The following is a 12,597-nucleotide window of genomic DNA, read 5'->3' on the forward strand; positions in this document are numbered from 1 at the left end:
GAATAAATTTGTCGTTTTAAAAGAAACAACAACAGAAAAACAGTGACTCTGCCGAATCGCTAAGCGTTACTTTGATGCTCTGCCTTCGTGGCTGCTGTGCCAACTTCGTCCCTGCTTCGGTCGTGTGTATGTGATTTTTTTTTTTTTTTTTTTTTTTTTTAAAGAAGAGAAAAAGACTCAAACTTTGTCACCCGTTGCCTTCTTGTTGCTCTCGATGAGCAGTCTAACATGCGGAGAATACGGGAACCGAGTTACTGGTGGATTTTATCCTTAATGTTTTTAACCTTGCCCAAACACAAAGACTGTCATCTTGGTAAGTACTTGCAACACGGGTGTTAGCTTTCATGCGTGTAGCCTGAACTACTGAGAGTCCACAGTGTTGCATTTGTTGTTTTTTTTTTATAAAGAAGGCTAAAAGAGACTTTTCATTGTCGAATAAAGACATTTTTTTTCCAGAGGCACCGTTCAGCCTGGGTTCCACTAACGGTTCAACGTTACAGGGCCGAGCCGAGTTTAACGTCCACCGGGCGTGTTAACGCCGAGACGTTCAGGCTCCGTGATTTGTGTGCATGTTATTGATTAGGCAGCTGGACAATGGCGCAAACTATCCCCTGCTTTAACGCCAGGCTAAACATTTAGTCCCCGCTAAACAACTCCTGGTTGACCCTGACGCTTAACGTGTTAGCCACAACACTGGTTATTCATACAACATGGTGTCTCAAGAATGTATCTATCTCAGGAAATGTAACGTCAGCTGATGTATCATTCCTGTAGGCACTTAAGAGGGTTTGTGGAATTGCATTGAGATAGTTTATCTCCTGTGGAATTAACAGCATTTCGTTATCTGTTAATCCTTCAGTGTTGTTGTGGTTTTATAAGGAGTCCACAAGTTTTTGTTTAATTTTTATTATAGGCTTACTGTAGTTTTTGTCGTGGTTTATGTGGAGGTATAATTTATGTGTCTGCGTGCTGTCATGTGCGTAGGTAGAAATGAGGATGAGGGAGATAGTTAGCGCTGTTGGCTCGTGGGATGGATGTGCATGTATGAGGGGCGATTAATGCCATTGGCGCACAGATATAGTCCTGGAACATCGGCTTCAGGAGTAGTCTACCAGTTTGAGATGAATGGTGTTGCACCCAAATGTGTGACCCATCAGATTCTGGGCCACTATAGATTGAACTATTAAAGATTGATGGGTCGGTTGGATGTTAACAGGTGAGGTTATGATTGGGTTGAGGGATAACTTTAGCACGGGGACACACCAATACTGCTTTTCCAAGATTGTGCCAATGGCTCCAACATTTTTTATTGTTTTGATGCCTATATAGATATTTGAGAGTCAAGAAATCATCATAAAATAATGATAAATTGACCGATATAACATCATAAAAAGATAATAATACAATTTCTGTTAAGGAATCCATTATATTTGTTTATTAAATAATTGTGAAAAGGTAGGTTATCGTGTAAGCGAGTCGTTTTACACTTCTAAAATGAATGTAGTGCACTCTTGTGGACAAATAATGTGATGTTACTACAATTTTATTGGCATTTCTGTACTGCAAATGTCTTACTTGTTAGCAAACATTCACACTAATTGCTTTGTGGTAAGCTAATATAGCCGGATAGTAATTACCCAGTAGTTCATCAGTCTGGTTGTATCATTCTACCATTAGGAGCATTTAAAGTTACTAAACCGTCGTCGCATCATTATAGCCACTAGAAGGACTTCTAGTTCAGTGGATGTTTTTATTCTATGGCACAAATCATCTCCCATATTGAAGTCACAGTGATGTAACACAGGAGAATGGTTCCTCTCTGAGTCACCCCCCCCCCCTCCTCCCCCCAAATCCCCCAGTTCCCTGCATCCCCCTTCTTAGTTTGCAGCTTTATTGACTAGCAGCCTTCCAGGCCCCAAACACGTCTTGAGTTTTTCCTCATATGGCATTTGTCCCAACAGACCTCTGAGACGCAGCGATACAGGCTGACCGACAGACCATCTCCAAGGTGGTGGAGGATAAATCCAATTTTACTACTTGTTCACTGTCTCGTAATGCATTCATCTACCGACTAGGCAGGGTGACCTAAATCTCAATAATGTGAATTTAGAGTTTACATCACAGAGGGTGCTACCAAACCGGTGCTCGATCACATGAAAAGAGAAGATTTGAAAGGGACGGGGGGGGGGGATTATTTTCTTCCTTAAATCAATGCACACCGGATTTAAAGACATAGCTGTCTATGAATTTGGCACGATTTTCACGACATCTTAGAGAATTTTGTCTGCAGCTATATGTAGAGGAAATAGATTATAAAATGATCAAACCTGTTTGGGAAAAAAGCAGTCTTCTCACTAACATAAATGTGTCTCATGTGTTTCCTACAACGTTTCCCTCCCTACAGTAACATGGAGCGATACAAATCCTTTAAGAGGAATATCAGGAGTTGTGGTTGGTGAAGACTGTAGTTGTTTAAAGTTGTGTGGGTGGAATTGCAGCTCCCGTAGTCTTCTGAAGAGGCATAGCTTGTCATTAATTATAGAAATTCTCCTGATTGCATCACTTAAGTAATGAGGAAATGATTGCATGTTCTGTGAATACGGCAAAACAAAAATGGATAAAGGCGCAACGCCTTGTGGTACAGCTGGGGAATAATCTGCAGCATAGTGAATAACGTTTTGAGAGATATAATGACCATTTCCACTTGTGTGTACTGTACACCTGCACTGAATGTTTGGTGAGCAAACCTGCTGTTAATGTTATTAATGATGTGCTGCGGTGCCAGCAGGATGCCAGCTGTCTGGACATCACTGGTGTTAGCAACGGCATCATTATCATCAAGGTCCTCTTCTACGTCCTCTGGAGGATTGGTTGGATGTACGGTACTGACGCAACGTCTCCAAAGTAACTTTCTCCTGGTTTGTAGAATCGCATCAGCAACATATGCTCAGCGCTCCGGTGTCTGTTGTCTGTCCACCAGCTGCCGGTGCCACCCTCTAAATGGTCCGATGGGGAAACACTGCGACTGTAATCACTTTTCACCCGTGCAGATAATTCGCTGTTTATCCTTTTTTTTTTTGTTTTCCAGCGATACTCATCTTTTGCTTATTGCTTTCAAATTTAATGAGCAGCTTATCAATGTGGCTAATTAGACTGGATCATCTTTGTATGCAATGCAATTTAGTTATTAAGGGAAGCTGTCACTTAGTGTGTCGTGTGGTTGTCGCCATCGCAGCGTTATTTTCCTCAAAACTGATCAGCGGTGGTTTCATTTCACCTGCCCGACGATAGCCTGTGAAATGAGCTACATTGTTATTATTTCTTCTATAAATTATGGTTACTGACAACATAAAATCAGTTTGGTTTATGCTACAACACGCTTCTTTGAAAAATAGGATAATTATGTTAAATGAATGACATTTACGATAACCTCAAGGTAAATAAAAACTATTTTTTTGGGGGGCAGCAGATAAGACGGTCGGAAAAATGAGACAAAGTTTTACAAACGCGAGCAGAATAATTTAAAGTTTGTAATGATTTCTTGTTCGTATTAGAGTGTGAATGATTTATTTCGGGTTCAATGTTAATGTTGCAGAATGTCCTTACTGATGAGAAATGCTGTTGGAAAAATTGGTCATAATTTCCAGCGTGAGTAAACATTTGCAACCTTGTAGTAATTTCAGAATTTATGATCCATTCAATTGCTTTATTAACACATGTTTCATATCAGCTTTTTGGCAGTGAGGCCACTTATAATATGTGGTCATGTATTGAGCTTTTTAAAAAGAGATACTTGCTCTGTATTCCCACACTACTAGATGTAACATCGCTGTGTGCTCCGACACCAAAGAGTCATCTTAAGCACTAAGAAATCAAATCAATAGGCCCGTCTATATTTATAGAATATATTTACGCAACATGAAATGCTACTATGAAATGATGAAAGTGCAGCATGTTGGCAGTTAGAGGCTGTGCTGCTCCTTTAAAGGTGCCCTGTAGAGGTTTCTTGTAAACAAATAAGTTCTATTTACATTCAGTGTTGTTCATCGAAAGGCATTGTGGTTATTCTCGAGGTCTAACCAATCCGTTGAATGTGTGAACTTCCTCCTTTGTTATTTGCCGAGGAGATTAAAAAAAGAAAATTTCAAATCCCACACTGGATACATCTGAATTCTAGCGATCAGTCTTCGTCTTCGCTGCTGGCAGGATGTGTTGTCACGTCACCAGCACAAGGATGCACCCGCCGAAAACCAAACCGGGGGCCCCCTCCTAAAACCATTGGTTCATAGCGCTACGAGCATTTAAACAGTCAACAGGTTACATTTAAGAAATCTGCTGGATGAAAGGAGTGTCATTGATTCCCTGCAAGGTGCATGTACCATACAATGCTGTAAAGTAAATACACTCTACCACCTATACCTTGCTTCTCACTGCTCTTTAGTTTATGTTATTGTAATTGAATTAGTAGAGAATCGATACCCAGCGTACCGTTTCCAGGAGCCCAAACGTAGCCGAAGCAACCGGCGGCGATTACTGGCGAGCTCGCCCTGCCTGGAGATGTCTGGCATCAGTACTGACGTGGACTGTTTCAGTTGATATGAGCCCAACATTACGAGAACAATGCTTTTTATTTAAAGGGTAATTACAGTAATTTGACGTTTATTGTGATTAAGCTGTTTATTTGTATAAGTTATGTTAATCAAGGCAATCAGTCATCACTTCATTACTTGGTGTGTACGGTTGAGTTCACTCCGTCTTCAGCCAAGATACTCCAAGCCGGTCACAGTAGCATTTTAATCATTTAGAATGACTCACAGCCACTTCACACCAAATCATTTCATCTGTCCTAGCAACATGCAACCAACAAGGGACACACACACACACACACACACACACACACACACACACACACACACACACACACACACACACACACACACACACACACACGCGCACAGACCAGATTAGACCAGGCGGGTTGAATCTAGGGAGGATAAATGCTTTTGGGGAAGAGAGTGCACTTATTTCCTGTGCTTCATGACGATAGTGATTAATGTCCAGGCAATAAGGCGATGTCACTGAAGGATGTGTACTGCTTCACTCAAGGACTTCGCCATATCAATAAATGTCCCGTGTCCTTCAGTCGCCTCGTCCTCTTTCCCCTTTTTAACAGTCTTGCCGCGGTGCGATACTGTGTCAGCTTTACTTACAGCTGGACTGTCAGTCAACTCTGCCCTGTGGATGCTGGACACAATGGGACCCTCAGGCTTCACCCCCCCCCCCCCCCCCCCCCCCCCTCCCCTTTTCCTGCATTGTGCTATTGTGGGTCAAATGAGCGTGTGTTTGCTTTGTGCTCTCAAGATTGTCTTTTTTTTTCAGAGGCGAGGAAAGGCAAATTCAAAAGTAGGCTATCCCGTCCACGAGGCTCATTTTCTCTGCCGTGAATTATGGCGACAATCACTGAAGATGTGGGATTAGGCTGTGCATGTGTTATCAAGCTCAAGGTGCTCTGCAGAATGCAAAACAAGCTCATTGAGTGAGAGTCAAGTTGCATTTGATGAATTGAAGTTTAACCTTTTGCATAAATTATGTAGTTATTTTGAGCAACTGTGGAAAATGCCTGAAATATACCCGTGTATACCTTTTGTTGCTATGCAATTAGGTGACTTTTAGTCCACAGTGTCAAGGTTATTACTGTCGGGACAGACGATTGTTTTGTTCGAATGAAACGGAAAAATAATGCCTAGGATTGAAACGAAGGCATGCGAACCTGACGGTCCTTAGATCTTTGGCAGTGACAAAAAACACAGCTGCTTTTAAACATGTCGATTTTTTTATTGTTTAATTGTGGAAGATGGTTGATTATTGTTGGATAGTAGAGGCTGATATCGATATAAAAGTAAAACAAATATGTCAATATATCTGCTGATGGTTGATTTAAAAAAAATATATAGATGCCAAACATATAGTCCGAGAGACGTTTGTGATTATGATCCATTAGAAGTTATTAAAGAAATGTGACCAATGGGCTACATGTACCCAGATATATATAAACTACCTTCGGATTTGAAAAGTCTGCTCAAAAGATATGTTATCTTTGGTGTTAGCAGCTGTTAATCAGCAGGTGTTAATCAGCAGCTCTGTCTGCTCCAGTTTGGCTATTTATTTATAAAATCAATTTACAGAACTAATTGAACTCTCCTTTCAGACTCCATGTAGACTGTGGAGAGAGCAGATACATATTGCTTCTCATTGCTGAAGAAACTCGCTCTACCTTTTTGAAGGTTCTGACTGTAGGAAGTCTGGAGAGGTCCGTTGCTAAATTGGGTAAACAGCTGTCGCCTACCAGCACCCTAACACCTAATACCTTATCTTTCCAAATGGGTGTTTGACTCAGTGGTGACTAACACGCTTCCTATCACAAAAATTAGAGATGCAGCAGTAAATATGGCAGTTTGGAAATAAATCTACCGAGGCATTAAAAAATGTGCGCTCTCGGAATTTAAATGTCTTCTTTTTCTTGTAAGTATGATGAGCAGGTCGCCTCGGCATATCGCATCATAGTTTGATGATATACTCTTTATTTTGGGACGTACACAAACATATTGCAGCCGTTCAGCAACGATCCGACTTGATAACGATGTGATGCCTTATTAAGGGTCACTCATCGTGAGCATTGGACATACGTGGTAAATAAAGAGGAATAGTTGAGGGTAACACCGAGTTGATATCCACTCTTCCACTCCAGTGCTAAACCCACTTCATTAATTCCTTCTTTTTTTCCACCTCCCTAAGTTAACACCCTGAGAGATTAGTCCCCCAGCTCTTTTCCTTTGGGTTTCCATTCAAATTGATGTTCTGTTTGTTTCTCTCACACACTTTGTCTCCATGGGAGCTTTCTCTGTTTCGTGAGAAAGCTCTAAAAACAATAACGATAAGTGTGGGGGGGGGGGTCATTGGCATTTTACAATGTTATTAAAAATTAAAGCATTTTTGGTGGCCTTTTCCATGTGTTTCAATATATTGTATCTGAAAGCTTACTCTCGGATGCTCCACTGTCAGACTGTTTCACAAAATGAATTTTGTGAGAGGAATGTGTGGTGTTGTAATAATGACAGAGGCAGCTAGTGTGAAATTTTGGTGTTGGTTAATTTCAGAGGCGTCCAAGGGAGAAGATGTGCTGAGTTAGCTCTTTTTTTGAGGCAGAACAGGAGTTCAGAGACTACCCTATCGATCCTGCTGACACGCTCCCCTTTGGGGAATGCAAATGTTTCTGTTCTTCAACACAAACATCCAAACCGTACCGGTAGTGGAACCCTAATTAACTAGGGAGTGGAATACCATGGCCTTTTCCTTTTGACATTTTCATATTTCAGAAAGACATTGTTTAATGGTTCCTCAAAAAAGACAACTCTCGTCTTCATTATACCGTGAAGAGACAATGCGGTCAAGAGTTTAATTTGTTGAACATTTGTAGAAACTAAAATTCAGACACCTTCTCGTTGATCCCGGGTAATTTTAGCCGCACTGTCGTACAAGTTTCTGCGTGTCTGCTTTATCTGTCAAACTCTGGTGTGAGCTGAAGGTGTGATAGCTGCTGTATATCATATTACTGTATTATATTTTTACTGCTAAACCACACGACGCAAAGTGTTTACCACAGCGGAGGAGCCCTATCCCCAGGTCTCCTCTAGTCACTCAGGGACTCCAGAGATCATCAACACTTCTCAGGAAGGTGAGACCTAGCAACCACTCTGCCTCAACAGCGCCGAGGCCTCAAGGCATCGCTGTAACATTGAGAGTAAAAAGTAGAAGCTTCACGGTACGAGTGGAATCTCTGAATGCCATCTTTACAAAATTAAAGTGGGCGCTTTTCAGAGTTAAAAAAAATAAACTTTTATTCAAGCCTGTGAATACATTTCTGCTGTCGACGGGAGGTTTGAAGTGTTCGGTGAAGAGGATTCAGAGGGCACTATTAAGGACGTTCGTCTTTGCGCTGGCAGCACTTACTCTGCCTTCCCAAGTCGATTGACAGAAAACTTGCACATTATTTGATTGATTGCTTTAGTTATTTAAAAAAAGAAAGTTATCAAACATCCCCTGGTTCTATTCTCTTTTTAAATGTTTTATGGTTGCTCTTGACCATAAACTGTTATAAACTGAGTATCTTTAGGTTTTAAACTCTTGGTTGGACAAAATAATAATTTAAAGACATCACCTTAAACTGTGGGTAATTTTAACAGCCGTTTTTCACCATGTTCCAATATTTTATAGGCAAAGCATTTCATAAAGAAACTAATCAGCAGATGAATTGATGGTTGCTGCCCTAGATTTGTGATTGGAAATATACAGAACTAGAATAAGAGAAAGGCATGGCTGGAAACGGTTGGATGCAGGTGTTTGTATACGTGTTTCTATACGTGTTGTTCTGTGTCATATCGCTGTTTGTTTTCATGGCCCAAAGTAGAACTATTGTAGATGGACAGTTTACAGCAAATGGCAGTATGCTCCTTAATGTTGCTGTCAAAAAATAGTGAAAAATGTCCATCTCAATTTCCCAGATCCTTGTTTTGTACTAACAACAGTCATAGACTCTACGATATTCAGTTAACAATGATATTTAACAGCAAACACTGTTATCAGATACTGTTGGGCATATTGCTCGATAAATGGCATAAACAATTTTCTGTCAATAGACCAAATGATTCATTCTTTCAGCGACTTGGCTGATTCTGATTTCTTATTTTTACAAGTCTGATTTTCTGTCTAAGAAATATAATTGTGTAAAGGCTCCAAACCAACTTGTTTCACCGTCCCACAAAATAATTTGAACCATCCCTAAGTCAGTGTAAACAAAATGAGATCCTTTTTACTTTTATTATTGTCTTCTGGTTGTTTGCATAAAACAATTCAAATGAAATGCATTGTTGTATTATTTATTATAATACTTGCTTTGATTAAAACAAATGATTGGCATTAGTAGTTTTGATTACGTATTATAAGCTGCTTAAAGCTAGTGGTCGTGTAGGTTGTTCCTCAGCGGCTTACTTTGGACTTGTCGTCTTCAATGACGGAGAGGAACTTCCACACAGACGCCATGCTGAGTGTGTGTGTCGCTGTAACGATACTGTGTGTGTGTGTGTGTGTGTGTGCCGACGTAAAAACAATCACGCAGCCGGTGGCACACGGGTGTAGATGTGATCATGTGACATGGGTCATGGCCGATCAGCGGGCATCTGGCCGGTTTCGTTCTCCAGGCGATCAATAGGTGCATCTCTACAGCGGTAGTTTACGGCAATCGTCACAGTGATCAGAAGATTCTGAATCAGCACAAAGGAGGTAAAGAGCCTCGGTAGAGCTGAGAGAACGACGAGCTTGCAGAAACCATCATAGTTGACTGTGATGATAATCGTGCGAAGACACTTAATGATATCCCCTTCATCTAAATATATATATATATATTTTTAAATCCCATCAGAAGTGGAGCTACATTGTGAGAGCCTTATTTCTTGTACAAATGCTGTACTTCTCTAAAGAGTTACTTTTTTACATTTGGCTCTGATCCTTTGCTGTATTTCCGTTGACAAGCGTGTTTCAGGCCGTATAAACTGCTACTAAATGCACCCCCACATCGGCTTCACCTCTCGGCTGTGGTGTTGCTGCTTGATTAGAATCACTACCTTGAGTCTGGGCCAAGTACTGCTCAATTGAAGGCTGTTTTTCAGCCTTTGTTCGCTCCTGCTCTTGTGTGCATTCAATCTAAAGTTCACTAGCCTTGGGTTTGTTTTGCTGCACGTGTGACTCAATGTAGGATGCAATTGGTGCCAAGGGGGCTTCAAATATGCTTGATGAGAGATATAATTAGGGCTGCAACTAACGATTATTTTAAGAATCGATTAATCTCTCGATTATTTGTTCGATTAATCGATGAATCGGATAAAAAAACAAAAAAGCATTAATTTCCAACCCTTTATTCAAAAACAGAACTCACAGTGCAAAGAATCTTCAGAAAGTGCACAAAGGTTGCTCGAACATCCCTGAGCTGTTAAAGTAATAATTAAAAAATAAATGGACTAATATCAGGAGTGGGGTTCAGCGGGTTACCCACGCCTCTCGGTGAAGGGTAGACACGCTGAGACACGCTGAGCCACTCAGTGTGGCGCGCGTGCAGCCCCGAATATCTTACGGCATCACAGACCTGTTATTGCTCAATCTCGTGTGGCTGAACGCCACTTGTCCCTCTAAGAAGCTGGACGCCGACCGCACGGGGCCGCGTAACTAGTTAGCATGCCGGAGTCTCGTTCGTTATCGGAATTAACCAGACAAATCGCTCCACCGACTAAGAACGGCCATGCACCACCACCCACAGAATCGAGAAAGAGCTATCAATCTGTCAATCCTTTCCGTGTCCGGGCCGGGTGAGGTTTCCCGTGTTGAGTCAAATTAAGCCGCAGGCTCCACTCCTGGTGGGGCCCTTCCGTCAATTCCTTTAAGTTTCAGCTTTGCAACCATACTCCCCCCGGAACCCAAAGACTTTAGTTTCCCGGACGCTGCCCGGCGGGTCATGGGAATAACGCCGCCGGATTGCTAGTTGGCATCGTTTATGGTCGGAACTACGACGGTATCTGATCGTCTTCGAACCTCCGACTTTCGTTCTTGATTAATGAAAACATTCTTGGCAAATGCTTTCGCTTTCGTCCGTCTTGCGCCGGTCCAAGAATTTCACCTCTAGCGGCACAATACGAAGTGTCCCGGCCGTCCCTCTTAATCATGGCCCCAGTTCAGAGAAAAACCCACAAAATAGAACCGGAGTCCTATTCCATTATTCCTAACTGCGGTATTCAGGCGACCGGGCCTGCTTTGAACACTCTCATTTTTTCAAAGCAAAAGCTTCGGACCCCGCGGGACACTCAGTTAAGAGCATCGAGGGGGCGCCGAGAGGCAAACATCTCCGCGACTTATTGAGTGGCGTAATAATCGCGCGACACAACGAATCGATAATGAAATTCTTTGCCAACTATTTTAATAATCGATTTTTATCGATTTTATCGATTCGTTGTTGCAGCCCTAGATATAATGGTCGTCTATTGATGGAGTCTACTGTTGATTTGACCAGAATGGGATTCACTTTCACATGTTAAGACAACTATCAGGCTGCCACGAATGAAAGCAATGCCAAACAAGTGTGTGAATGCAGAGGAGCCGTGGTCGGAGCAGATGTCCTTATGAGTCGCCGTCTTATTGTGACATGTAATATATAACAATAGATTTATTTCAGCGGCATATTGTGTGGACATCAACTATAGTCTTTGCAGTTACAGTTGTTGAGAGTGAAATAAATGCCACACTTAAAATCATCAAATAGGTCCAGAGTTGACAAAAACAGGTTGGATTTTATACATTTTTGAAGAAACTGCATCTGCCACCTAAAGGTGCTACCATTGGTAATAACATCGCTGTGTTTTTATTCTGTTATAGCAAAATAAATGAGTTTTTAACAGTTGGAAACTGAAATTTAATTTGAGTCACCAAAATGGTGGGGACGAGCAGGTGTGAAAAAGAAATTATTTCATTTTCTTGAACACACAATTACACTTTAGCGTGCTATTTTCTTAGGTAGTGTAATCAAATTAAAACATGAAAGTGGATGATGAATACATCATGGATCTTGGGAATACTTCAGCTTCAGTGTGTAAAAACCTCATCTAACTACAAACTAAAATGTAATTTGAATTATGATGTAAAGATCAAAAAAAAAATCTATATTAGTAATCAAAGCAAGCATGGAGCCAGCATGCAGCAAAAATACTACTGACATCCTGTTGTGACCTTAACTTAATGTCTAACGGAACACAGGAAGTAACATATGAAACAATGTCAGTCTTTCATTCATTGTATTATATATATATATATATATATATATATATATATATATATATATATATATATATATATATATATATACCATTTTTCATGTTTTTGCACTTGTGATGCAGTATAAAATGTATATGTTTGGCTAGTAGCATAGTAGTGGAATAGTATTTGGTTCTTGTGGAATAAAGAACTGCGTACAGTCAACACCAGTGAGGCTGCTAAAGAGGTATGCAATGCATTCGTCGTCATAGTTTTATTTATCGTTTCTAAATCCTACCTTCAAGTATTGATTTAGAGTTCAACATCAAAAAGCATTTAGAGAGGATGGTGGGGGGGGGGGGGTCTGACTGCTTGTATGGCTCCCGGGCACACATGAAGAGCCTGTTTGGAAGTGATGCATGTAAAGTCATGCAGTGGGGTTATGGATGGCCAACATTGAGTCATTTGGCCAGTGAGCGGTGAGGTGTTTGATTCCACATCATTTCTAGAATTTGCAGCTTTATTATAGTAGTATTTTACAACTAAATCCCTTCACCGAAGCAACAACAGAACACTCGTTATCACCCGGGGTGTCCCGCGATCAAATCACCGGCTCGGCAGTATCGGTGTCACGCGCTACCTGTTGCGTGAGATGAAACCACTTACATCGGCAGTAATCAACCATCACCATTCATGAACAGCAGTAATGCGCGAGGAGTGTAATGTATCCACCAGAGGCAGCTG

At 41.1% G+C, this 12,597-nt stretch overlaps 1 protein-coding gene across 1 annotated transcript in view; it reads left to right on the forward strand.

Annotated features, from left to right (window-relative positions):
- Positions 1-224: 224 nt before the first annotated feature.
- The window catches only part of ca16b (carbonic anhydrase XVI b), a 91,784-nt gene continuing 79,411 nt past the window's right edge, over positions 225-12,597 (forward strand). Inside the window, exon 1 of the mRNA XM_079157104.1 lies at positions 225-313. Coding sequence (XP_079013230.1) covers positions 229-313 — 85 coding nt within the window. The 5' untranslated portion in view covers positions 225-228. The remainder of the gene's footprint in view (positions 314-12,597) is intronic.

Source organism: Pholis gunnellus (genome assembly GCF_910591455.1).
Source record: "Pholis gunnellus genome assembly, chromosome: 3".
Lineage (NCBI taxonomy): Eukaryota > Metazoa > Chordata > Actinopteri > Perciformes > Pholidae > Pholis > Pholis gunnellus.